This window comes from Osmia lignaria, chromosome 1, assembly GCF_051020975.1.
Source record: "Osmia lignaria lignaria isolate PbOS001 chromosome 1, iyOsmLign1, whole genome shotgun sequence".
Lineage (NCBI taxonomy): Eukaryota > Metazoa > Arthropoda > Insecta > Hymenoptera > Megachilidae > Osmia > Osmia lignaria.
The window spans coordinates 9,480,583-9,507,938 of record NC_135032.1 but is presented as its reverse complement, the minus strand read 5'-3'; the positions used below and the strand labels follow the sequence as shown (position 1 = coordinate 9,507,938).

At 32.4% G+C, this 27,356-nt stretch overlaps 3 protein-coding genes across 8 annotated transcripts; 2 read left to right on the top strand and 1 right to left on the bottom strand.

The window, feature by feature from the left end:
- Positions 1 to 416: 416 nt before the first annotated feature.
- On the top strand, positions 417 to 2,930 carry LOC117606108 (divergent protein kinase domain 2A). Of its 2 annotated transcripts, XM_034328143.2 has the most exons (5): positions 884 to 1,126; positions 1,199 to 1,285; positions 1,361 to 1,661; positions 1,754 to 1,884; positions 2,014 to 2,927. In XM_034328143.2, exons 2-5 carry the CDS (start codon positions 1,253 to 1,255, stop codon positions 2,203 to 2,205), a joined length of 657 nt encoding a protein of 218 aa, XP_034184034.1. In that variant the 5' UTR covers positions 884 to 1,126; positions 1,199 to 1,252; the 3' UTR covers positions 2,206 to 2,927. The 2 variants fall into 2 exon arrangements, with proteins under 2 accessions (XP_034184032.1, XP_034184034.1); XM_034328141.2 differs by lacking the exon at positions 1,199 to 1,285 and having other exon boundaries at positions 417 to 1,023; positions 2,014 to 2,930.
- Positions 1,356 to 10,348, bottom strand: LOC117606107 (eukaryotic translation initiation factor 2-alpha kinase 1). Of its 4 annotated transcripts, none has more exons than XR_004581878.2 (11): positions 10,046 to 10,348; positions 6,116 to 6,328; positions 5,692 to 5,862; positions 5,218 to 5,374; positions 4,659 to 5,131; positions 4,397 to 4,587; positions 4,158 to 4,334; positions 3,925 to 4,080; positions 3,716 to 3,853; positions 3,336 to 3,639; positions 1,356 to 2,074 (listed from the first exon to the last, which is right to left on the bottom strand). XR_004581878.2 is itself a non-coding variant. In XM_034328139.2 (9 exons), the coding sequence occupies exons 1-9, from the start codon at positions 6,183 to 6,185 to the stop codon at positions 3,424 to 3,426; spliced, it is 1,749 nt and encodes a 582-aa protein (XP_034184030.1). In that variant the 5' UTR covers positions 6,186 to 6,700; the 3' UTR covers positions 3,336 to 3,423. The 4 variants fall into 4 exon arrangements, 1 of the variants encoding a protein (XP_034184030.1); XR_004581877.2 differs by lacking the exon at positions 10,046 to 10,348 and adding an exon at positions 6,410 to 6,699; XR_004581879.2 differs by lacking the exon at positions 10,046 to 10,348 and having other exon boundaries at positions 5,728 to 5,862; positions 6,116 to 6,701.
- A 6,944-nt stretch (positions 10,349 to 17,292) lies between these two features.
- Positions 17,293 to 23,615, top strand: Kr-h1 (kruppel homolog 1). Of its 2 annotated transcripts, none has more exons than XM_034328126.2 (3): positions 17,293 to 17,589; positions 20,058 to 20,832; positions 21,369 to 23,615. In XM_034328126.2, the coding sequence occupies exons 2-3, from the start codon at positions 20,080 to 20,082 to the stop codon at positions 22,116 to 22,118; spliced, it is 1,503 nt and encodes a 500-aa protein (XP_034184017.1). In that variant the 5' UTR covers positions 17,293 to 17,589; positions 20,058 to 20,079; the 3' UTR covers positions 22,119 to 23,615. The 2 variants fall into 2 exon arrangements, with proteins under 2 accessions (XP_034184017.1, XP_034184018.1); XM_034328127.2 differs by lacking the exon at positions 17,293 to 17,589 and adding an exon at positions 19,203 to 19,621.
- Positions 23,616 to 27,356: the final 3,741 nt, after the last annotated feature.

Sequence of the window (27,356 nt, the reverse complement as noted above, 5' to 3'; positions counted from 1 at the left end):
TGGACGGGGGATGATCCTGAGAGAGGATCCAGGATCCACGAAGGAAGGGGGATCGACGGACAACGCGCGAAGATCTCCTCCGTCAAGCGCAGAACCGGCAGAATGATTTTGTCACTCGATTAGCAAAGTTGTTCTCACGCTGCAATCTAAACGGAATTTGATAAATTCAAAGTCTTGCTCAATTTACCGAAAAATAAATCACGAAATTAAAACAGCGAATTAACAGTTGTTTAATTCATTTTCCGCGCCTTGCGAGCGGAGCGGCTTCGCGCTCCACGGATTATCATACCTGCGCCTTCAAATCCCCAAAAATCCCTATTTTCCGCGAACGGACACGTAACAACATACAGAAGACCACTCACGCACTATATCGTTGTATTTCTATGGTTATGTTTCAATACTGGTAACTGGTAACACATGATTTTATCGTACATATATAATATTTTAAAATTTAAGAAATGGGAGTTATTCTTTCTCATTACAATAGTAATCTCTTTAAAATGGTCCACAATAATTATACTCCGACCAGACATAAATTATTTGACAGAATTACATAAATGTCCAACATGTTTTGGTACTTCTGCGTGTGATTATATTCATGAAGTAGATATTACATTTCGTGACTTTTATTCCGCGTTTTCTTATTATTTCGGAGTAAAAAATGTATTTTTTGGTACATTTAATACAAGTAAGGTTATATTGAAAAAATTGGCGCAATCTTTTGAATTAAATGAATTTGATCGTATGCTTTGTGAAAACGTAAATTTTTCTTATATTTGTCCAATGAATACAGAAAAAACAGATAATCAGATTGATGTAAATTTTTATAAACTCATAGAAAAACAAGTCAGTTTATCTTTTACTCAAGATCATTTTAGTCGTTTAAGACTATGTCCAAATGTTCGTCATTTAAATGATCTGTTACACCCTATATATTTTAGCAATAAAAACGTAGATTCAGAAACACTTGATATAAATATTTGGACGCTAACAGTTCTTAATCCTGAGCCATTATTTTTACAGGTATAGATATTAATTTATAAGTTCAAATATTAATTGCCTAAAATTTTTTTGTTAAATACAAAATAAATATTGTAAACATTGATGTGACTGGGAACAGACCAAGGTGAGCCTTGGCCTTTCAAGAATGTGGCTAACTCTTTCACCATTATAAAATTTTAAGATTCTAAAATTCTAGTTTCAAAATTCAAAAATTTCCAAGGGAGCTGGCACCCCCTAAAAAATCCTAGTTATGCCAATAATTGTAAATAATGTTACATTAAAGGTTGTTTTTCTGTGTATACATAAAAATATCAGCATCGAATAAATTTATAAGTAAAATATTTTTACTGATATATAGATATTATCTGCAGACAAAAATTGGCCAGTGCCAAAATATTTTGGTGCTTGTGGACGAATTATAATTGAAGAATATGTGGGATTACCATTAACTGCTTATTACAATGAACCATGGTTAAATAGAGCTAAAATAGCTTCTAGTCTTTTAAATGCTGCTCATACATTCACTTATGGGAATGAAAATTTCGGTTTTTATTTAACTGATATATCAGCTGATAACATAGCAGTTGATTTAAAGTATAATGCGAAATTCATAGATTTAGAAAATGTGATTATTGTTGACAAAAATCTTACATCTAAAGGTAATATTATTAATTGAAAAGATCTTGTCATTTAAAAAATAGCAGTGAGTAAAAAAATAATATGTACATGTTTTCTTAAATATGTTTCTTAGAAAAACCACCAAAATGGAATGAATTACATGTAAATGCAGATGACTTAAGTTGCCCTGAATGTTTGGTATTTTCTTCTGTTGAAATATGTAATCATAAAATTAGTGACCATAACTATTATGCAATATGTAAGGTTGGTTATTGCTATGATATAAATTTGTATAATTTTATATAAATTTGTTACAAGAAATAACTAAATGTTTTGAAGCAAAACACTTTAATTTTCTATTTTCAATTTTTAAACGAAATATTATATTTGCAGATACTATTGTCGCTAAATACAAACAATAGTGTATTAACTGGTGGTCTCCTACATGATATACCTGCAAATATATTAAAACAATATTCGAATATACAGTATTTAATCAGACAATGTGTTAACCCGGATGGACCCCTAACTAGAATAACTGCAGGAATGGAACTTAAACAATTATTAGATATTGTTATCCAATAGTAATTACTGTTAAAATGTATTAATTTGAAAATAAGAAAGAGTTTTTGCAAATCTTGCTATGTTAAGTCACACCTATATTGGTCAAATGTAATATAATTCATGCCACTATTATTTACAAACTTATAAAAAAAAATTTTTTTTTAATTTGTTGAACAAAAGTTACTGCATACAAAAATTCGTTGTACAGTGCTATTTTGTTTAAATGATAATGTAGTTTATTTTATTATTAAAGTGTCACCAGTTTTTTTTTATATATGTATATTATAGAAAATAAAACTGTATATTTATTTAATTCAGACCATTTCTTTAACACTAATTTATATTATTGTTATTAGTAAATTACATTTTTTTCATTAAATTTAGCAGCATGAGTTTTCCCTGATTTGTATGGCTGTCAGCATATTAAAACAATATTTTGCATATGTAATTCGATAAATATCAAAATTATATTTCATTAATAAAATAGTTCAAAATTGATGCCATGAACTTTCATAGTATAGCAGAATAATTTAACTGCTACTGCTATTGCTATGTTATAAAAGCATCTCAATTAAACATATTTATACAAAGTTCTTAAAATACATGCATGTCACCATACACAAAATTTATTATTTAGTATACTGTTTTTTGCAAGTAAATTCAAAATAAATAACTTTAAAAATATTTACAAAAATTTTATTACAATTACTAATTGTAATAAATGAATTTAAAAAATTCTCTACATTCACATCAAATTGATGCATATTATATTCATATAAAAACATGACCTTTATTATTATTATTATTAATTCAGTAACAGATATGCAGTTTGATTTATTAAATTTTATTTTCTTAAATAAAAATTATACGTTAACTTCACGATTTAAATTAAAAAAGAAATAAATTATTAAATGTAATTTTTATATTTATACGTATTTGATAAATGCATAATTCTATTACATAATGATCCGAGTGCTGACAAACAATTTTTAATTGAATTAATAAGCGTTATAATTACTAACATAGAAAAATATTTATTACTCATTTTGAAAATACTCAGTATTTTTTAAATACATTCCTGCAACTACTCTAGCACTCAAACATTTAATATGTAATTCTCAAACCAAAAAGAATGTCATAAAATTTGTTACCTGATTTTATTGCTCATTATTGAAAAAATAATACGAAATATACTTCTTCTAAAAGATTGTCTTCTTTCAATTAAATTATAAGGAGCGTTTATGTATCCTCAATCGGTATATTAAATTTAACCATTTGTCTTTCTAACAACGATATCCTTTCTTGTAATTTATTTATTGTGTCATCTTTTTCAGCAATATCATTTCTTAACTGTGCTATCGTTATATCTTTGTCTTCATTTAAGTTTTGTAATAATTGACTCGTTGATGGCCGCTTCTCAGGATCGGTTTGAACTAATTGGCTTACTATATGTGCCTGTATGAGAATTAATTAAATTAACTTTGAAATATTTCTTTGATCAGATATAAAAGATTCTGTTTTAATTGCATACCCATTTAGGATAAGTAGCAGTCAATGTTGTTGGTATTTGACCTCGCTTTAACCCATTAATTACTTCAATCCTCTCCATGTAAGTTTTTGTATGTACTAATAGTTCTAGAAGTACTATTCCTAGACTGTATATGTCGCTCTGTAACAATATAAATTAAATTGACGTATTTCTTAAAATTAATATTAAATAAAAAAAAGCTGAGACGGTACTTTAGGATTACATTTCCCCTGTAGTTGTTCTGGTGCAGCGTACATATGTGTACCAAGTATAGAACGATGATTTTCCCTTTGCAATGGACAAGCTAAACCAAAATCTCCTAGTTGTATTTGCGGTCGACCTGACATTGAAATAAATATATTGCTCGGCTAAAATAAAGGTAAAAAATTATAAAAAGTTTCTTAAATGTTTTATTTGGAATGTGAACTTTTTATCTTTATATTACCTTTATGTCGTGATGCACAATTCCACGAGAATGTATATAATCTACGCCACACAGAATTTGCGTCAATATTGCAATAATCATTGTTTGTGATGTCATCTCTACTCTTTCGTCGAGCCATTGTTGAAGAGTTTTCTCACAGAGTGCCATTTGTATATACAATGTTGCGTATTGTTCGTTCTTTAAATCAGATATCAATTTTTTAACGTTTTTTCAAATAATAATAAAAATTATATACAAACCATTTGAGATACATATGGATAAAGTATTTTATTGCTACTAGTTTCTTCATACGAATCAGTACCATCTGTATAATTTGTATTATTTTCTGTTTTCTTATCTTGATTCTTGCTATCATTTCTGAAAGATATACTATTTGAATTATTTCTATCAATATTTTCTTCTGCAACATTTCCTTCATTTAATTGCTCCCCTATAATAACAATTGTATACTAAATTTCAGTGTATAATTTTTCTTTTTTAAATTTCTATAAATACACTTACCAAATTTACAATTTGCGTTTTTATTTTGTTGTAAAAATATATCTTCATCACTTTCTTTTGGACTTTGATCACTACAATTACTGTTAGGACTTAACTGATTGTGTGTACTAGAAGATTGACTTCTATACAATTTATATCTGCTCTTTTTTCTGTGATTTGAAGAACTTGATTTGCTTTGAAAATGCTTTGGAGATAATAAACTTGGTATAAAAGTTGAAGATAGCGTTGATTCAATCCAGGCACCTTTATATGAAACTATATTGGTATGATTTAATTTGGCCAACGTTTTTACTTCTTCAAGATGCTGCATGATACTTTTAACTCGTCCAGAACGTACTATTATTTTTTTGATAGCATATTCGATGCCATCAAGACGATGCAAGGCTTTGAAAACATTTCCAAACCCACCAGCAGCAATAAAACCTATTTCTTGAAACTCTCTATGATACCGGGACCATTCTGGTATTAATGAACTGTACAGAATAAATGTAAAATAGATTATATAATCTTTTTATAATGACACATAATGTCTGCTGACATCTTTTATTGAATCTTATACCTAGGAACCTGCAGTATACTTTCACAACCAGTTGCTGCACGTGCAACTGTGACTAAATGATACAATGCACGTTGATACTGACTTCTCAATGTTTCAAATTCCATCATATTGTATGAACTATCAATTAACTTCAATTCGTGAAGCCTATCACAAATAGCTAAAACAAGAATAATAACTAATTTTGATGTATTACTTAAGTTAAGAAAACTTAGTGACAAAATTTAGATTGGAAATGGAAAAAGAATTAATTTAAAAATTATCATATTCACAATGCAACTATATTTAATAAACCATCAAGAAATATTTAAAAGTTATTTTATGAATTTCATAATACTATTATATGAAGACAAAATATAAGTATGTCCATTCTATAATTACTGTATTTCATTTTAGAATTATATAAACATAATGTTGCTCCTAATACTATTAAATATACAGTTGCCTTAATTTTTATAACAAAAATAAATATATTACCAAAATATAATTTGTTTCTGCGAACCAAATTATCACCTTCAAATAGCAGACAAAGCTGTTGTATAAGTGACTCGATTAACAAACTAGTAGAAGGTGTAACTCTGCTTACAAGTTGTCCATTATTTTGATTGCTATCATTATTCAAACATACTGTAGTTTTTGCACCATTGCCTACCAATGCAAATAACATATGAAACATTAAGTATAGAAAAAAGATACACATTCATATAAAAAGATTTGATTAAAAAAGTAATTTTTAATTATGGTCTTAAATAATCAGTATTTTAATATAGTTAAAGATTAAGTTTTGTAAATCTCTTTATTAAAATAATATTGGCATTTTAAATAATATAATGTTTTAATGAAATAATTTATTTGAATACATTTTTAAATTGAGCGGGTATTTTAAGGTTATATTACCTACCTCTGTCAAATGTTGTTACCGTAGATAAAGAATCCCAAGGATTAGTTAAGTGTATAGCGTTATCCTCCATCCTTATTTTATTTAATCTTTTGGTTAATATTTATATTTCTACAAGTTTATGTAGAATAGTTGTGTTCTTACAATCTGTAATATTGCTAGAATATCTTCATGCTATATTTTCTAGAGGAAATGTGTCATTGACACTGACTGACACTGCACAACAGATAAATTGATTATAAATTCACTATTTATATACATTATAGAATTTAAACTGCAATAAAAGTTTACTATTACGTTATCGCGTGAACTTGACTTTAGTAATACAGGTAATAACAATGTGAAATAGGGATGTTCGATTCCGATTCGATTCTTTAGGTAAAAAATCGATCTTTTCAATCGATTCTTTGGTATTCGATTTTCCCCAGAATCGATTCTTTCATGTAGTACATACGTAAGAATCGAAGATACGATTTTTTGCCCTCTAGGAAATTAATTCTCACTTTTTATATCGACTTTTCAGTTTCGAATTTTTAGAAGAATCGATTTTTCTGATCCATAAAATCACATTCATTCCTAAAAAAAGTATAAGAATAGTGATTAAAATATAAACAATGTGGAGCGCCTGCTTTTGGTGTAAGAGCACGAAATATAAAAAAATATACAATCGATTCTTTATAATAATCGATGCCGCACAGAAGAATCGTATGGGATAGTCTGTTTACAAAAATTAAAATAGAAAAGGATACAAAAAAAGTTAATTTTTTTCAAACCGATTCTTTTTAGACCGATTTTTTGGTTGCGATTTTTTAAAAGAATTGATTCTCTCATTCCGATTCAGAATCGATTCGAACATCCCTAATGTGAGAAATGTCGTTAGGTGCGAAATTTGAAAGTGGCCAAACACACACATATACTGGGTACTTGTGTGTAAGTAAGTACCTACTTATTTATTTACTTTTTTCCATAAAACAATGCTAGTATATTCTACCTGTAAAAATATTAATTAATAAAAATTGTAACAAAAAACAAAATAGTAATATTCTGCAGTGCGAGTATGAAAGAATGCACCGATGAGATCAACATCCTATGTGAATTCACACCGTCTGCGAACTTGTTAACAAAATAAAATCTTCAGATTTCTGTTATAGCTTTTGCAAGCGTCGAGACCGAACTCCGAATTCCGCGTCGGTAAAACAGCCCACGTTTCATCGAAGATTAGGCCGAATAGAAACTGATTTAAGCGCCACCTCAGTTACTGCATCCAACTTATGGCATACTATACTACGTCACCGACGAGAGACTTTTCACATACAGTAATGCTGGGCTAAATTTCACTGAAATCTGCTCGGTTAAATTTCCACGACCCAGCCCCACTCTTCTCCCACCACTTAGCACACCGACCTCGGCGAAACCTGATCTCAGTAGACAAGGACAGAAAATGAATACAGTAATGCTCGGCTAAATTTCACTATGTCGGGAGACAGCAGTGAAATTAACGCGAGCAGGGTAGCGTTTTTATTCCGAGAATTGACTCGAGCAGAACTTGACAGAGTAAGAGAATAGATACGATAGGAGGAAGCGAGATAGACGTACTACGTCTAGCAGCGACGGTCGAGCAGCACTTCAAAGAGATGCCGCGAGTGAAAAAATTGAACATGCAATAACGAGAATTTCACTATCAGTAATTTTCAACTTATTTTTATGAAAATTATACCATTGAATTATTGAGATCCTTCTGATAGAAATGAGTCCAAACACGACGTAAATCGGATTGTATTTACGTTATCTAATAATTTCATAAGAAATCACGTAGAGTTAATCATAATGTAAATCACAATGGATCAGGTACAGTAAATATGGTTCAAATTATATCGTGTTTGGACTCATTTCAATCGGAAGAATGTCAATTATCCATCGGTGCTACAATTATAAACGTAAGACGAAAATGACTGAAAATAAAATTTTCTTTACTGCATGTTTACTTTCTCCAGTCGCGGCATCCATTTGATGTGCGTCTGTTCCCTTTCTTTTCATTGTATTCATTTTCTGTCCTTGTCTACTGAGATCAGGTTTCGCCGAGTTCGCTGTGCTGAGTGATGGGAGAAGAGTGGGGCTGGGTCGTGGAAATTTAACCGAGCAGATTTCAGTGAAATTTAGCCGAGCATTACTGTACACCTAAATGACACACCTATGCTACAATATCGCGAAACGTCAATCACGTTTCCATTGACTTAAATTTGGTTCTACGCCGCACTAGGTGTGAATTAATGCTTCGGTGGAAACTTGGTCAATGACTATTTCTCTCACATTCACATATTTTCAAAATAATTATTAGTATTGTGGCGGATCTCCAGCGAAATTTTGCGTCGATCGTGCGTACGAAAACGTTCGCGACTATAGACAATCTCGCCGTATTTATCTTCATTTTCAATATTGTACCATGAAATTACTAAAAACAATTTGCGAAGTTTCCGAAAACCTGTCAAACCAGATTTGGCTGAGATTTTGCAAATAGTTTTATTTTGCATAAAAACAATATTTGCGAGAAAGATTTTTGGCGACTCAAAGGTTGACTCAAAATTTTGCGAAAAATGTTTTACCATGTTAATGTAATTTCTTGCATCACAGCACCGACGAGAAACTGTCGGTGATTACAGACACCGCATAGAATAAGGTTACAACAGTATTCTGGATACATTCTTCATTAGTTTTCATTATATACATATTTAATGTCTTCCAATAATTGATAAAATGGATCTCCTCCGCTTTTCTTTTTCTTCGTCCTCAAGAAAGCTCGGCATTCCCGTTCCCGGTATGTATTGACACTGTATCGGTAAAGCAGAGAATGACATTACCGTAGTAATATTACAACAGCACTTCAAATATTCTCGGTACCGTTGCACAACTTGATTGTTCAACAAATGGGCGCTACCGCCACCCCATAAAATATAGCATAACCTAACCTATTTTGTTTTTGAGGTACGTCGGTAATGTAGGAAATAATATTAAAATAATAAAAAAACTTTTTTCGAGTCGCCAAAAATCCTTTTCGCAAACGTTATCAAATTGTGGATTTAGTGATCAAATTATTAGAGCCACTAGCATAAATTGACAATTTTACATAAAAATGATTAATTCCTAAATGAAAACCGAGTTAAACAGAGTTCTTGTTACTTTTTTATTATGTATTGATGCTTGTAAAGTTATGGTACACTGTTGAAAAAAGTGAAAGTTCTTGACTAGCTTGGAAATTCTCCGGACCTCAACCCTATCGAAAATTTGTGGGAACATTTATTATTAGTAATAAATGTCAACTGATTGAACGATTGATAGAAGTATGGGTTAGAAATAAAGGAATCAAAATGTATTGCTTAAAATGCATCGAAAGTATGCCGAAAAGAATTCAAGCAGTAATTGCAGCAAAAGGCGGCGTTACGAAATACTAACATACACACGTAAATATAATCTTTTAAATGTACTTGTTTATTTTTATAAGTATTTTTTTGTATATTAATAATGCAGAATTATTGATTAAAAGTTATTCGATGTAAACACCTTAAAATTGTGGCTCTATTTCTACACAAATATGAAAAACATACTTTTCATACCATGGCTCTAATAATTTAATCACTCACTGTAAGCACCTGCAAGCACATACTATACGCAATATTTTACGGAACCAACAGTAAAGTAACCTTAGAAATATATTTTGTAAGTAAAGTGAAAAAAAATGAAAGACTGGAATTAACGAATAATGATGAGTACATCAATGGAATACTGTACCGTAATAGTGACATCAAGTCACTACCTATAATAGGTGCTCGATGATTTGCTATCATATACATATATAATTCCCTATTAAAAACAAGCTATGCTCGCATGCATCACTCACTTGAGTGCATTACATTACATATATACTCTTTTACTTACAATTAGATTCAGGTTGAATCGGAAAAAATCGGGCGAAGTCGGGCGATATCCCGAAAGTATCTTCTACGTACGAATGCACGGAACCTCAAAATTTGTGGGTATCCATGATTCAACTCGGGATTATACTTAAAATGGATCATATCATTATGGTCATTGGTATACTCACGATTAGTTTTTTTAAATAACCAAATAACCAATTTTTATAATTGAGTGTTGTAACAACGGTAAAAAGAAACTTCGCGAAAAGCGACGCGGTCTGAAAACGTCCAGACGATTTCGAGAAAGTTGATGATAGAGTATCGCGGGAACCAGAGACGCGAGGCGTGAGCGGAGAGGCGGAACGCGAGCGCGGAAAACGCCAAATTCATTCCTGACGACGAGATCGTTGATTTCGGCGACCGTGGATAGTAACGAGCGGATATAAATTAAGGGCTCGCGACTGCCTCTGTCTATTCCGCCTGCTGTTAACAGAGAGAAAGGACGAGGTAAAACCATCGGCCGCTCTTGGTCAGCAGGTTAGGGACTCCGGCAGGAGAGTACGGCGATAATACCTGGACGCCTACCGGAAGAAGGGAGAGTACGGGAGACCTGTTTCTGGACGTTCGACGGACACGGAGATTACGGCGATAATACCCGGACGCCTGTCGGTCGGGAGAGTACAGAGCATCTCCTGGACGCCCTAGTAGAGCTAGTTTTCTAGACGCCCGTTCGATATGGAGAGTTCGGCGATAATACCTGGACGCCTATCGAACGGGAGAGGTATAAACATGGGGCTCATCGTAGAATGTTTCATGCAAATAAATAAAAGAAAAAACTGTATCCTAAACCTTGTAACCTCACCTAATCCAATAAATCCTATCTTTTCAACAGATTTCCTTGTATTTTCGATTAACGATGGTTACAGTGTATATGTATTTATTTACATATGACATGAAGATAGTTAAAGAAATAAATATAAAAATATATATTTGTAAAGAGCGACACGATATGTATAATATTCATTCTGAAATACTTGTATCCCTATCCAGGGTGTTATGTTTAAACGCGAATGGTGGAATATTTCGTAAAGGGTTGAAACTGTAAAAAGAAATTTCTACAAAAGTTGTTTGATTTAAAAGAGCATATTATATAGTATGAATGACGTTTGTGTAGGTGAAATACTGGGGGAGGTTTAAAACAAAGACAATTTTTTTAAATGGCACATTATAATTTTCTATCCATAATGATATGTATAGCGGATGCTGACGATGAGACGAATTCAACGACCTGCTGTATCATATTATTCCGTTTAGTAAAACCAACTCTATCTGCCTACACGCACATCCTTACTAGGTGTGTAGTCAATGAACGTATAGCTGTATCCAGTGCCGAATTAAAACCTTTGGAGGCCTTAAGCACTTAAAAGATTTTAAGGCCTCCTTGTAAAAGCTATTTACTTTAATGAAAGCACAATTTCTCAGACACTTCCAACAAAGTATTTATAACAAAAATTAGTCAATTTTTAAATTGAAAGAAGCTCCTATAAAATATTAATTAAGGTCTTTAACGTATTTTGTTGTTGGTGTTATTAAAATTTGAAAGTAGATTTATTAATTCATAATTGTATAAATACCAGCGCGTTTTTTGAATTTTTGAATTTTTGTTGTTAATTTTCTAAATTATGTGAGTTTCAGAAATCTCTAAAAGTATGTATGAAATGTACAAAAATTTTTTAATAGCACTGAATGTTATTTGACAGTTTTATTAACAATAAATGTTATCTGAAACATTTTTGTACCAACTGCAGTTTTTTCGTGATCTCTCAGAAACGTAAAGGCGAAAATTTATTTGAATTTAAAATAATTATATCACAGCATTGCAAAAAAAGATTGAAACTTTGACATATACTTCCACTTATTCTTCTTTTGTTTATTTTATTTTCCAAGACCTTTTTATACTATTTACGCTCTTCTAACACCTATCGCCTTCAATACTCTATTGCTCGTCTTGCACTACCGTCCACCTGTACAGGACCGAATTAAGACTTCTAAGGCCCCGGGGCTATCAAATCTTCAAGGGCCCCTTTGGTTAATAAACTTGACTCAAAAACTGAAATTTATTTTAAATAAAAAAATAACTTTTAATCAAAGATTTATAAAGGGCCACATGCAAAGTGGAAATACGTATTACAACAATTTCATTATGCAGATTTATGAAGAATATCCAATACTGAAATTTAATTTATAATATACCGAAACGCGTATCCTAAACAATTAATTCGTCATTGATTAAACCATAGTAAATAAATGTTCAATTATATAATTAACATTATTTAAATACTTTAAATAAGATAATTTTTTACTAGCAAATTTTGTGCATATTAAGAATTCTTCGCTTCAATATAAGAAATAATTTTGTTATGGCACAAGATTCTCATTTTTTCAAAATATAAAATAAAATATAATGACGAAATAAAATAGTCTTTCTTTAAATAATAATATGAAGTGATAAGTGCAATTTTATTATGAGTTAATATAGAGAGAATGATCAGTATTAAGAAATTTATACTATTCTAAACGTCTTCATTTATGACACGTGATTCCACGGTTATGTAACGTTGAAAAGAAATAAATACGGAAGAGAAAGCTAAACAAACTTATGTTCGTCCCCATATGACCTTGAAATGTAATACACCGCGTAGTGCACTTGGTGGCATAGATTATTACACGAGATATGAAGTCATTGACCTTAGAAATACTTTCCACTTTCTACTTGGCATGTTGAGGCTGATTCGATCTCCTTTTTAACCGACTTCGAAAAGGAGAAGGTTACTCAATTCGATCAGTATGTATGTTTTTTTTTTTTCTGTGTGTGTTCACCGATTATTCCGAGATGGATGGACCAATCGGAACGAAACCTTTTGCATCTTGTAGGGCATGTCTTCCGATTGGTCCCATTAAAAAAAATTTTTCATTTTTTAATTGTTATTACAAAATACATGAAGTTTTTAATCTCAAGATTGGATGATTTCAATGACCTTTTAATATATTGTCGAGGGCATGATTCTGAACAACTTTTTCCTTATGCTTAATTAACGTAAAGCTTTAGTTTCCGAGATATTCGTGAAAAACTATTGTTACTACTACATTGAATTCTACGTATGCCTTCGTCTCTCTTCCGGTGTGTAAGTCAGCATGCAGTCGCCGATTCTCTACTGTTTCTATATATACTTGATGTCACGAGAGTCCATAACTGCGAAAAGACCAGTTTTCGTTCTTTTCTGCGCATTGTCGCTCTGATTGGCGATACTTCCAGCGGAAGTGGAAAGCAATTGGCGGGTCGCTTTCCCCCACCATCGCTGCGTTCCCCCGCCATCTTCCAACCTGCGCGCTTACTTATGGACTCTCGTGACATCAAGTATACATATGTATACTCTGCAAGGCATGTACCGATCGCGATGAAACCTTTCGCATTTAATAAGAGATATTTCCGCGATGATCCTACTTGCAAAAATGTATGGAACTTGTTAGCGTTAAAAACTATCGTTATTGCAATTAACCAATAAGAACGGTAAACCACCTTACGGCATCCTACAAATACTGCTCGTTCCACTAAAAAGTGTGAAATAAAATAATTTTTAACAAAAAATACAACCGACTTTGAAATGCACTAAAAAGTATGAAATAATTTCTACTTCATTTATACAAATACCCAACAACTATTAATAAAACCTATTTACTCGTTAAATCGTATACTAAATATATTTCAACCTTTTCGGAGGCGGCGCAAAATTAATAATACCCGAATATACGATGCTGCCAATAACGATTTGATAGGTTGCTGATGCCTGAACTAGGATCTTCCTAGTAGAAGAAAGTTTTTAATTTTGCGCCGCCTCCGAAAAGGTTGAAATGTATTTATTAGTATACGATTTAACGAGTAAATAGGTTTTATTTTATAGCTGTTGGGTATTTGTATAAATGAAGTAGAAATTATTTCATACTTTTTAGTGCATTTCGAAGTCGGTTGTATTTTTTGTTAAAAATTATTTTTTCTTTCTTAACCCTCGGACGGCGGACCATGAAGGGAGCTTAATTTTAATTTAATGTTGTATTTCATATTATTCTTATTTTCTAAAATTTATGTTGTGCCTTTTAAAATTATTTTTCTAATATACATTTAACTTTAGGTTAATATCCTTGTACACGTGGGACTCGATTGATGCAAACTCCACTATTCAATTAAACTACTCAGATATTTAGGATCTTTTGTATCGGTACTTTTAACATAGCTTAACTAAAATTAATATAACTGTATGAATACACAAATAAAATTTCAAAACTTATATACTTTTCGTATTTATGGAGTCATGTTAGATGTGATTAGGTATGGTTTAAAATACCGATATACTTATAGCAGATAACAGGAAAGATCTGATATTCAAAAGCCAAAACTAAATTGATAAATGATTCTAACTTTGGTCGCAATATAAAATAAGACATTTTTGTAGAAAAAATAATAGAAAGCATAATGATATTACAAAACTTTTTATAAATTAAAGTTGATTTCTATAAAATTGATAAATGAAAATTTTAGACTTCGAAAGATGATAGTATTTAAATTATTTACTTATACATGTGTTTAATCGTCAAAAACCGACTAATAATAAACGTACAAATGAAAATGAATTGCTCTGTTAAATAGTTAAACGTATTATAAAATTGATTTACAAACCAATTACGCGAAATAGTAGTTAAGTATACTTTAACATAAGATAAGCATAATCTCAAAATTTGAAATAAAAAAATTTTAATTTCTGTTTTGATGAAATTATTACGGAAATAATGTATACAATGTATAATTTGTCATTAATTAAACACAATAAAACACTGAACTGCAATTAAATTGGACATTGCTCATATATTTCTAACAACATCATAAATGAATACGGGTGACCCGTGAACAGGGCACATTTAGTTGTCTTTCTTTTGCCATCTTAGTTTCGACGTGATTGCGAATCATTTCTAAGGTCATCGCTGGCATAGCTTAAAACAAGTTGCGTTGGGATTGGTCAAGGTACGCATCACTCTAGAGTTGATTGCTACCTCGACCCTTACCCCACCGTACACCTCTGTGAGAGAGATTTCTAGTTGGTCCATTCCCCCACCATCTACCTACCATTCGTCCTCTTCTGTCTTTAATGTCTCGGAATCCTCGTCGATCTCGCCGCGACCCCGACACTGCCTATGTTTTGAGCCATGTAAGTTGTGTTGACCCACGTGCCTCCTCAGGGTTGTATATTTCGATAACAATGCCACGTGCTTTACTAGTACCCGATAACTTCCGTATCAGATCTACGCTTCTTTAATCGTTTAAACGTGATTACTCAGATATTTTTGATAATAAATATATTTTATACAATAAATATTTTCCTTCTTTTTTCGCAAAGTACCAAGAAATGTTGCGCAGTCGCACGCGATGACTGAAATTTTAAACTGTAATCTTATCTGCATTCATATTGACGACGTTCACGTATTTTATCCTTCGGATGCACTTTAAAGTTATCACTGATTAACAGACAATTACGTAATGGTTCGACGCGTCTATTGTAGAAATACAAATACGTAATGATAAAATATTTTCTTATTCCTTTATGTTTTCTCATTTTCGAGTGTATAATAAATGCGTAATAAATTATAATATTAAATTTCGTATAAGTAAACGTATAACTATAATAAATATATTATGTACATATGCATATATTTTCTATATACATATATTATAACATTCTGTGATTTGAATGTTATTAGATGTGGTACGCAGTATTATTGTTACCGTCACTGCTATCGTTTTATGTCGCTACTACAGTCTCAGGGGTACTACTACAAGAACAGTAAAAAGTACTTATCATAGCCGACGATTTTACTGCCGCACGCGGCGTCCAATGCCCCGTCCGGAGGCAACCGTCGTGGTTTCTCCCCAGCACACGTGCACCGCGCGCAGTGGGTCATTGCTCTCCTCTGTTCGAAAGTAATATCGTTACGGCTCACACATTTGTCCCAGGCATGATCACGATGAAATCGAACGAAATTCGGCCATTCCCAAACGGATTACACATTACCATCGTGTATTACGACTTTTTGTGTTTTCGTTTAATGAGCATTTGGAAATAGTAATTGTATTTGGAACGCAAAAGTAAAAGTGTGTATGCTTTAAGGAGGAAATAAAAGAGATAAGTAAACAAAGAGAAATTACACAAAGTAGCGATAAAACTGAAAAGAAGAAAGAGAAAGTACATACTTACATACATGTTCTTCTTCACGTCAACCAAATTTAACCCCGCCGTAGCTTCTAATGCCCGCCATTAGCATATGTATGTATGTATGTACTTACAGTACATGACGTATCAATATTCTTAAATAGTGAGAATATAGTGAATTTTATTGTAAAAATTTAAATACAGAATTATATTCGAATACTATTTATTCGATTGGATTGCAGTTTCCCGGGTAATTGATCTCGACTATTTTATCGGATAAATCAAGGTCGGAGAAGACGATAGGAAGTGTCCCGAGGTCGATATCACGTGGCGTTACAAAGTTATGGCCATTTTAAAAAATCACAATTTTTCAAAAATTTTCCGATAATTTCGAATCCAAAAAATAACCTAACCCAATCCAACTTATCAGCTAGAATAACTAACCTTTGAATTAGCTTAGCTTAGTTCTCCTCAGCTAAAAAAGTGATTTTTTAAAATGGCCATAACTTTGTAACGCCACGTGATATCGACCTCGGGACACTTCCTATCGTCTTCTCCGACCTTGATTTATCCGATAAAATAGTCGAGATCAATTACCCGGGAAACTTCAATCTAACCATTTATTCGTATTCATATGCATGTACAATTTTTCTTAAGTAAAATAATGGAGATTTAAAAAACTAGAAAAAAAATTGAATTGAAGTTAAATTCGTGTGTTGGTATATTCAATCACCGATAAGAAATCCGTGATTAACGAAGCTTATCGCAGCGTACCGTGGCGTCACATATGCGTGTGTAGATTGTGAACGCGTCCCTACAGACCGGAGATAGGTGCGTCTCCGTCTGCCGGCGGTGTTTGTCGCACTTGTATCGCGGGGTCAGCCGAAACCACGACGACTGCCTCCACGTGCTGCGAAAAGCACTTAGTCGCCTTAAATTGTAGGTCGCCGACGTTGTCGCGATGGAGGGGATAATCGAAGTGGTGGGGCAGGGTCAAGCAGAGCGCTTCGGTCATGATCGATGATTTCCGTCGCTGTTCGGTACGACCAGGCGGTAAACATTGCACAGTACGATTGGCCGTGTCCTGAGGCGGGTCCTTTGGTTTTCGAGTTTGAGTTTTTCGTCGGCATTTAGTTGTGAGAAGTGACAAACGAAAGCGACATGCGTTAAAGGAAACGTGCCTGTTCGGTTTGATTCGTCGATTTAATTTTTCAAGTTACTTAGTTGAGTCGGTATTTTCCAAAGAATGCTGAGACGGAACGTGGAATTTTTTAACTCTACAAGGATCTAAACAAGAACCTCACAGGTGGGTAATTTTTAGATTTCTACGTCGTACATATATATAAATAATTTAGATTTTTATGGAAACACACTATCGTTGAACATTCGTCAATAGATGTATATCTTTCATGATTTTTTCAAATTTTCTATATATATATATATATATACAAAATTTCATAAAAATTATAAAATTGCAAAAGCAATAGCTCAAATAGGTTATTTAAATTTTTCAAATGCGTTTAAAACGATTGGTTTTTTACTAAACACATTAAAATCAATAATTCATATTGAATAGAACATTCCTTCTCGACACAACATGATGGAGAAAATTTTCAGAAACGCGGAAAAACTAAAAAATTAATGACATTGAAATCGATAGTTTTCTCCTTGGCCGCGAACTTCGGCTGCGCTGGCAGCGTTGTTTTTCGCGATCGATTATGTTTTCATATTCTCGGTATATCTTTAAATTAAAAAACAGTAGGAGACAAAGAGTAGGTTTATTTGGAAAAAGAGAAAGAACGATCGCAACAGAATCTGTTAGAAGAACGCTACGTAGTGGTAGCCCGTGATGTAACTCAACGTCCTTACTGCCCGACGAGTTGCACGAGGTCGGTGATCGCTATAAAAAAATGCGACGAGTACACGTGGAGGCAGCAGTGACGGTTTCTACCACCTCGCGTCGCGGTATTGCACCACCGCCGACCACGACGACTGCCTCACCGAGGGACAACGCGCGCGTGCAGGTTTAACCCAACCTTAACCTATACTGAATTAACGACCTCGTAAAAGCATGCGAATAACGTTAGCTTTTCTTAATGACTTCTCTATCGTATTAAATGTTTTTTTACATTCAACATTTTCCCATTTGTTTCATTAATTGTAAATGTTTTTATAATTATAAACATATAATACACATATAGCATTAATAAATTCAAATATCATTCAAGTCCTATATCTTAATATTACAAAAGGCTTGTTATGTAAAATCTTTCAAAAACATTCTGTTTTTTGAAAACTGCAGGTTTTCCATATCAAAACAAGAAATGCAATTTCGCTTTAAAGATGTAAGCGATTTAAAATTGGATATTCGTATGTGTTCAAACAGCAGGCGACTGAGAGGACAACTGACGGCACGTTGTCTGAGGCCCGCACTTACACAGAACACGTGTTGAGATGTGCATGCACATACAACGAATACCTAATTTTCAATTGCCTACATATATCTTAAAAATAAAATGGTTAAATATTTATATTTTTTAGGTTATACAATTTTGTAAGCACATCTTGTATATTTATTTAATTTTTATTATTATTTTTTATTGTGCATATTTATAAAGAATAGTAAATATTACAAGATAGCATTACGTATATCTTAGAAAGTTAATTCGGTATTGTTAAGCTATAATAAATGAATAAATGTTCATTTTTTTAACATTGTTTAAATACACAAAACCTGCTCAATGCTAAACTGTCATGTATAATAAAATGTTAAATCGAAATTCTTTGTGATATAAAATTCTTACTTTTAACCAAATTTAAAATTCTCATATATCTAAATACTTTTATGTACGAAATGTATATATCAAATTACAGAAAATTCCATGTTGCATTATACCTTTATTTAAAAAAGGATATATTTACTTTTAAATATTGGATGATATGTATTTCATCTTATTTGTGACAAAAACATAAGGAAATTCCAAATCTGGCAAGTTGGTGCGTCGATAATACTCGGTTTATAGGGGACGGGTAGAAGTTGCAGGATCCGTGCGTGAACGCATGCGCGTACATACATACAATATACGCACAGGAGGGTGTCATACGATTCGTGGGCGTTTTTTGGACTTGGAGAGGGGCAAGTAGTGGGGGAGATAGAGTAGGCTGTATTATACCCCAATGTTCGGAGCGGCGCGCAATCAACACGTTTATACAGAGTTGTGTTCACACGTAGCACAGCGTTCCTAGTATCTTCCTATTTACCTCATGTTGATCCTACCTCACTGCAACTAGTCTTTCAAAATATAAATAAATATATTATTATTGTTGTTATTCTATAGGTAAAACAATGTAGCGAACTTTTTCAATTTTATACATTTTAATAGAATTAGGTGATTTATGCATTTTGTAATTATCAAAAGTTTAAAATAAACGTTGCTCATTTCTTTTTTATTAACTCTTTCAAGTTTTTAAAATACTTTTAGTAATAATATTTAATTTACTACAGATTTTACTTTTAATAGTTAATAATGGGCGTGGTAGATTTTATCAAATTTATAATGACGTAAAGTATTTTTAATATTATATCTGTTAAACTATGTGAATTTCTGTTTAATTTCACTATAAGGTATTAGGCATTCCCGCGTCAAAGTTGGAATATGAAATTCTGTCATGATAACTACAAATTATATATTAATAAATTTGTAGTTTTAATTAAAATCTTATTCATTTTGATTTAGATAAAAGGAATAATTTGTTCTTTTTATTTTTTTTCAGACTTGTAAATTCACAGTGAAGAATGGTAGGTTTCTATCACATGGAACGTATTTCGACTGCCACAACGATGTCGGTTTGCAACGAAGTGTCAACCGTAGAACCAGTGAATCCGGTGAAGAGCTTGGTATGCAGTCCGGATTTAAGTGCATTCACGTCATCAACGTGTGGTAGCAAAACTCTACCGGCAAATGTCGAAGATAAGACTTACCAGTGTTTGCTGTGTCAAAAAATCTTTGACCAGAAGAGTTTATATCAAAGCCACCTGCGCTCCCATGGTAAAGAAGGCGAAGATCCTTATCGATGTAATATTTGTGGGAAAACTTTCGCGGTACCCGCGCGATTGACCAGGCATTACCGTACGCACACCGGTGAGAAACCGTACCAATGCGAATATTGCAGCAAATCTTTTTCTGTGAAAGAGAATTTAAGCGTGCATCGTCGTATCCATACAAAAGAACGGCCTTACAAATGTGATGTGTGCGAACGTGCATTCGAACATAGTGGTAAACTGCATCGGCATATGCGAATTCACACTGGAGAACGGCCGCACAAGTGTACTGTTTGCTCCAAAACGTTTATTCAAAGTGGTCAGTTGGTAATTCATATGCGCACGCATACTGGTGAAAAACCATATGTTTGCAAAGCTTGTGGCAAGAGATTTACTTGTTCGAAACAACTGAAGGTGCATACGCGTACCCATACTGGGGAGAAACCGTATACTTGCGACATATGCGGCAAATCTTTTGGCTACAATCACGTGTTAAAATTGCATCAGGTAATTTATTGTTTGTTTAATCAAAATAATAGAATTTTATTTCATTTCATTGGCATTTCATAGTAGCACTTCTTAAATTTTAGAAAATACTGATAAATACAATCTTTAAAATATAAACAAAGTATGATAAATAAAACTCAATAAATAATACATCATTATTTTTGTTAAAGGATCTGATATTTTATAGAAAACAATCTTTTGAATGTTAGCAATAAATATTTATAAAATTTATACTTTCATCTTCACTACTTTTCTCAAATTTCATTAAGATTTAACAGCTTCTTACCAAAATTTATAACTGTGTTTTTTTGCATACTATTTAGTATTTCTTAATTTAGATTGTACATACAACAGTACCAAGCACCACATGTGCTTTCCTAAAGAAAATGGCGGGAAGGATGAATTTTCAAAATTCTAACCTTGAAGATGTTAATATTAAGATCAATTTAGAAACATTTAAACATTATTAGTTTTAAATATTATAAAATTTACAGCATTAATTTAATTATATTAAAACAGTATAATTAATATTTCAGGTTGCCCACTATGGTGAGAAAGTTTATAAGTGTACATCGTGTGACGAGACATTTGGTTCAAAGAAAACAGTGGAAATGCACATTAAAACCCATACAGAATTATCTGTTAATGGTTCTCCTCGAAACTCTCTGATTGAGCCAGAGATTGAGATTTCTCAAGCTAACAGTGCAAATACTGCCAGTGATAAGGAGAACCAAAGGACTGAAGAACCAAGTGACGACATTATTACTTATGACACTCCACAAGAATTCCCATACTACATATACTCCAGAGAGCAGTATTCGCAACCACTTCTAGTGCCAGGTGAAGACAGATCTTTCCAATCAACATCTGTGGCTCCTGTCGAACAGCCTCATTTGTTTCTGTATCCAGAAGTTTCTCCGACATACACTGGTTTTGGAATTCAGAACAATGATTTTGTTAGCGATTGCTCTTCACTTCTGAATTTACCAGGAAACGATGCTCGTAGGCGAGTGGAAGCTGCGCTTGAAGCAGTCGAAGAAGAACGGCAAAGGGAGTATGGAATTAGGGTTGAAAGAGAACCAATTTTAACTCCTCCTAGTAGTAACCCTGTGAGTCCTGTACCTTCGCCGGATCCTCTTGATTTGGCGATTCCTGTAAGAGAAACATTGATTCTTCCACCACGGAAGCGGTGTAAAAAAATTTTAGAGTCGATGGAGAGTGAGAGGAGTGGCCTCATCGCTGCACAGCGGCAGAACTCTGTTATACAGTTTGCGAAAGCTTCATAGCAAAGAAATTAAAAAAAAACTGAAAAAACAGTGGTACTTTGGTACATGGAGAAATGTGCAGGACTAGCGTACACTTTTAAAATAGTGATGGGCTTAAAAAATTTGAATGATTAACATTAAGATTTATCGAAAAGTTCAGAAATGGTGAGCATTTTGCGTTAATAAATTTGAAATATTGAAACAGGAAAATAGAAATTATTTTCACAGACAATAGTTTTATCATAGATGCTGTATTTTTACTGCATTCAAGATTCTTAAAGAAGTTTGTGTATTTTAAGACAAAAATAAGAACTGAATGCCCATCGCTAATTAACTAAAAAGTTTTATTCCACACAAATAACACAATTACATTGTTGTGGAGTTTCACTGCAAAGTTTTACGATCTGAATTAGTTTCATTGCCAAACTATGTAAATGGTTTTTATCATCTTTGGAATTTGATTTTTTTTAAACTTTTAAACATTTGAGAACAAAACGCAAGAAACATAAAAGCAACTATACAATGATATTACTTTCAGTGTGATTCAAGTAACAAAGAATATTTGATTCAAACAATCAAATTGACAATAATCTCTTGTCGTTCTAAATAATGAAAGTTTGAAGAAAATCAAAAATTGCACTGAAGAATTTCCTCCGTAAGCCTTAAACAAACCAACGGCACAACGTCCAGTAAATGTGTGATAGTGACCTCGTTATTCAACTGATTCTGAAAATTGTTTACACGTGCCTCAGGGTGAACATTGTAACATACTTACAGTTAGAGCTTGCCAGCAATCAATCCTTCTTCACTTCTAAATATTTGTGTTTTAATGAAAACGAACAAAATCTGCGACTACTAAAGTAATAAAAAACTGTTAGTTACAAAAATGATACAAAATTTATAACTTAGAAATGGTTACACAAACAACATTCTATTTAATCAATTTAGAAAATATGAAAGTAACCTCAGATTTTTAAATATAGAAAATTTAAAATGAACAAACCCAAAGATCATGTAATTTTCAAGTTTAAAAGTTCATTCTATTTCTAAATAGATTTTTGGGTTTGTGTTACTGGAAAAGACATTGTTTTCTTTCATATGATATTTAGCTGGCGTGCTCTGTGTAACGTTTTCGTATTTCATGTTATATGTATGTTAGATACGTGTGTGTGCGTGTGCATGTATAAATTACTATGAATTAGCGACAAAATAATGAAGATCGCGAGTCACTGTGGCGCTACTAGCATCAAAGGCCTTGAAACGATGTTTTCGAAACTAAATTATTTTTTAATTTATGGTTAACATTTAAATTTTGTTCTTACTTTAGAAAGCACAAATTTGTTGAGAAATTATTTTATTCAAAATAAGTAGAATGATACTTAACATATAATTTTTTTGTTCCAAAAATTACGAAAAATTAGATTTCTTAAAAAATTTAAAGGTAATAATCGAACGCGTTGATTTTTTCCGAAGCCTACGTCACCGTCATCGAAAATAAATCTTTTTTTTTTCAAGTAATTTATTTTTGTCCTTTTAAGGGATTAAATTTCGATGTTGTGCATGTTTTATATGTCGTAAGATTTTCTGATTGTGTCGAATATTTATGCAAAAATCAATTCCAATTTCTTGCCAAAACTAGCAAGACTGACAACAGTCTAAAGAGAAATTTTGTTCTTTTCTTTGCGTAACAAGCTTCCAATGACAAAAAGTAATATTAAAATACGTAATTGCTCAATTTCGTCGTTGTTAGATTTCTGTTATTATGGAATATTAAGGTTACTTATTTAAATAATTTTTCTTGTCATTTTATAAATAGAGAACGAAAAACAGTAAAAATACTGCACTGTAATTTTTCTAAAGAATTCATACAGTTTATTCATTCTGTAAAATTAAATTTTATTACAAAAATCTAACGCAACGAAATTTGAATTTACGTTTTGAATGATTGCGTTAAGGCCCCTTCTTACATACTACAATATGCAATAATATCTTTCAATATGCTGCAATATGCATACAACAATATCCTTGTCAAATAATAATTTTATGGTTTAAATACTAGAATTGTTTTGCAACAAGAGGCCATAACGTTCATCATAATAAAATTTTAGCAAATGATTAAAGTTTGTCAGCTTCGTTAAACTTTTGAGAGTCAAAAATATGATCACGGCAACACATTAAATTCAAGTACAAAAGCGTTGAGTCGGATTTGCGATTCATAATCTTAGAGGAACATAAAAATGTAATATTACATATATTTAATTGCTGACGAGCAGTATTGATCACCTTGAGAGGCTCGGTTTTAGTGAAACAGATCTTACTGGAGTAAATGGTTACAGTTTTTAGTACGAAGGTGGAATTGTTAAAAAAGAAAGTACCAAACATTGATATCTCTGTGATAAGAACTCCATAATGCCAGAGTATTGAGGGGAGCTATGCTCACTGCCAGTACAAGTATGCGTGTATAAGCATACGTGCAAGTTTAATGTTAAATATTACATTGTATTGTCACAATTCATAACTCAAAGCCACCTGTATTTACATTTGGCATCACTCCAGTATGACATACAAAATGTTTTATAAACTAAGGACTAAATTAGCAGAAGATTCCATTACTAAGATATTACAGTATACTGTATGTACATACATATGTATCATAAAAAAGGAAATTTATACATATTTTAACATGTCTATGATAATGCACATTTTTGAAAGTAAAATGTTAACAATTTTCGAACTGTGGAAAATTATATAGTACTTTAAGCTTTATTTTTAATTTGGAAAATATTACGCTGGAATCTACTGTTAATATTTGATCAATAGTTTATAGAACGGGTTGCATATACACTGAGCCATGTTCATATATATAAATAAATATAATTAGTAATGTAATATTTATATAGAAATCCATGTATATTATGTTTTTCTTTTCTTTTTTACAAATATAATTGACACGTGGCCTATTCTTATTTGTTGAACATTTAAGATGTTTTAGGCGATTCCTTTGTTATGCGTGAATTATATTCTCGTTAATTGTAATAACGTAAAATTTATGTGCAATTGTATGTTTAAGTTTTTGGGTCGCTTAGCTGTCCTATTTTTCTTGTTTTGTTCATTTCCCAGCAAAAGTTGTTTTTAATTAATTAATTAAATACTCAAATATTTGTTATCAATTTTAACAATTGTTATGTATAGAATTCGTAGCGCTTGAAATTAGGTTGGAATTTGAATTTCCTTTGAGTCATCGAGTATAGGCCACGTGGTAGTGTGTAAAGGGAAAAAAGCAGATGCAAATTGTTAAGTATTATAATAATGACGATAAATAGATTGAAAAGTGCGGAGATATGTTTAGTGTAATATTGTAATTATCTGTTATTACTTATTATTTTTAAGGTATACAATGTGCATGCCAATGGGACGTGTTTTGTCCCATTATTGTCGGCATGTGGAACTGATTACATATAAAAGAAGAAATGTCATTTTTGTAGAGATATGTTATTTCAACGAGAAAAGAAAGCAAACTTTTGTAAGAGTGCAACAAGGACGAAAATATTTTTTCGTTTTACGCTCGCACGATAATTCAACCACCATTCGAATATAAAGTATCAAAAAACAAACCATTGTACGTAAAACGTACAGATTTTTTCGTCCTAAAAGCAACTCACTGCAATAATCCTGATTGTAATTTAATTTTATTGTCAAGCAGCATTATATTTTTTTCTGCATTAATAAGAATTTTTATTCAGGAGCCCCTGAATAATTACTGGGCGCTAACAATTGTATTTCCTTTGTTTTATCCCGCCAAAGTGCGTATAAATAATTTAATAGTCGTTTCCGACAGGAAATATATTTATTTATTTAATATATACTTATATCTATATATTATATACATACATACATATGTATTTTTGCTGAATGTCGAAACAAATTGTCATGTACTCATTGCATTAAAATATATTCTATCGTAAATGTTGTTTTTGAAATTTTGCGTCTAGTTTTAATAGTAAAATTACGAAAACATAAAAACAAAACTCTGATGTACAATATAATTAGACATTCAGTTGCAAACCCTTCAAACTTCTATTAAAAGGATAGTTTACTCTTTTTTGCAAGATATACCATATTAGATATTTAGAGAATTGAATTTAAAATTTCTTATTTCTGATTTCTGGTAATTAGGCATGCGCGGTTGCAGTATTCCGAGATCAGGAGCTCGGATGAGATCGGAAAAAATCGGACGAGATCATAGCCTGAATGTATTTTTCTATATGTATAATATATTTACATACGAGTATTCATTCGTATTTGAATTCGAAAGCTTTTGGATATCCAAGATTTAGACTAATTGGGAATTGTGGTTAAAATGGATCGTTTCCTGTTCGTAACATGCCCCTGGATATACTCAATCTTTTTAATAACCTTTGGCAAACATGTGCAAAATGATCATAAATCCCCAGCACTCGTATGTATAATGGTTGATGTTACACGGTGCGAGAAATCTCGTTCGTAAAGAGCATGGTAAGTTTATTCCTTTGACTATATACCTATGGACTGCTAACGGCCCCCACTTTTCCCATTGAAGCAATGTGTGTATTGAGTTCCATCAAAGTGTCGCAGTGAAGTTGGCTACACATTCACGCCGCGTTGTCGGCACCTCGCCCATCGGCTCACCGACGCGGCGTGAATGTGTTAGTGTGCCAACTTCACTGCGACAACTTCGATGGAACTCACGTGCTAAGATCTCAGCGCTACCATGTCCCAAAACGCGGGAAAAATTTAAATTGCTTTAAAACTAATTCGACGAGGAAAATATTTTTCACGAAGAAATATATGTAAGGGTGTTTAAATAAAAGTCCAAAAGTTGTCAGGATATAGTTTAATGCTCGTTCTAACACTCTCCGTTTCTAATCGCTATGCACAGTCAATTCCGTTGTCTCCTTACTTCTGCGCCCGGCGCGCTTTTTCGGTTCCTTAAAAGGAAGGTCCGCGCCCCACTCTTTTTGGAAAACCCTTAGCTTTCTGCTTTCCGAGGCCTGGTCGTCATCGCCGTAGCGAGAGGGTGAGGACGATCAGGCCCTTGTCAATTCCCGTCGTCCTAGGGAGCCCCAGATGTTTTACGACGGTACCTAACGGGACTCTGGACAACGTCACTGTCCCAACACAGGCTCTTACAACTCGGCCAATCCTGACATTCGAGACCCCCTGGTCTCGCCTATTCATGTCTATTCGAACACAAAGCTTAATTTATTTGCTATTATAAAC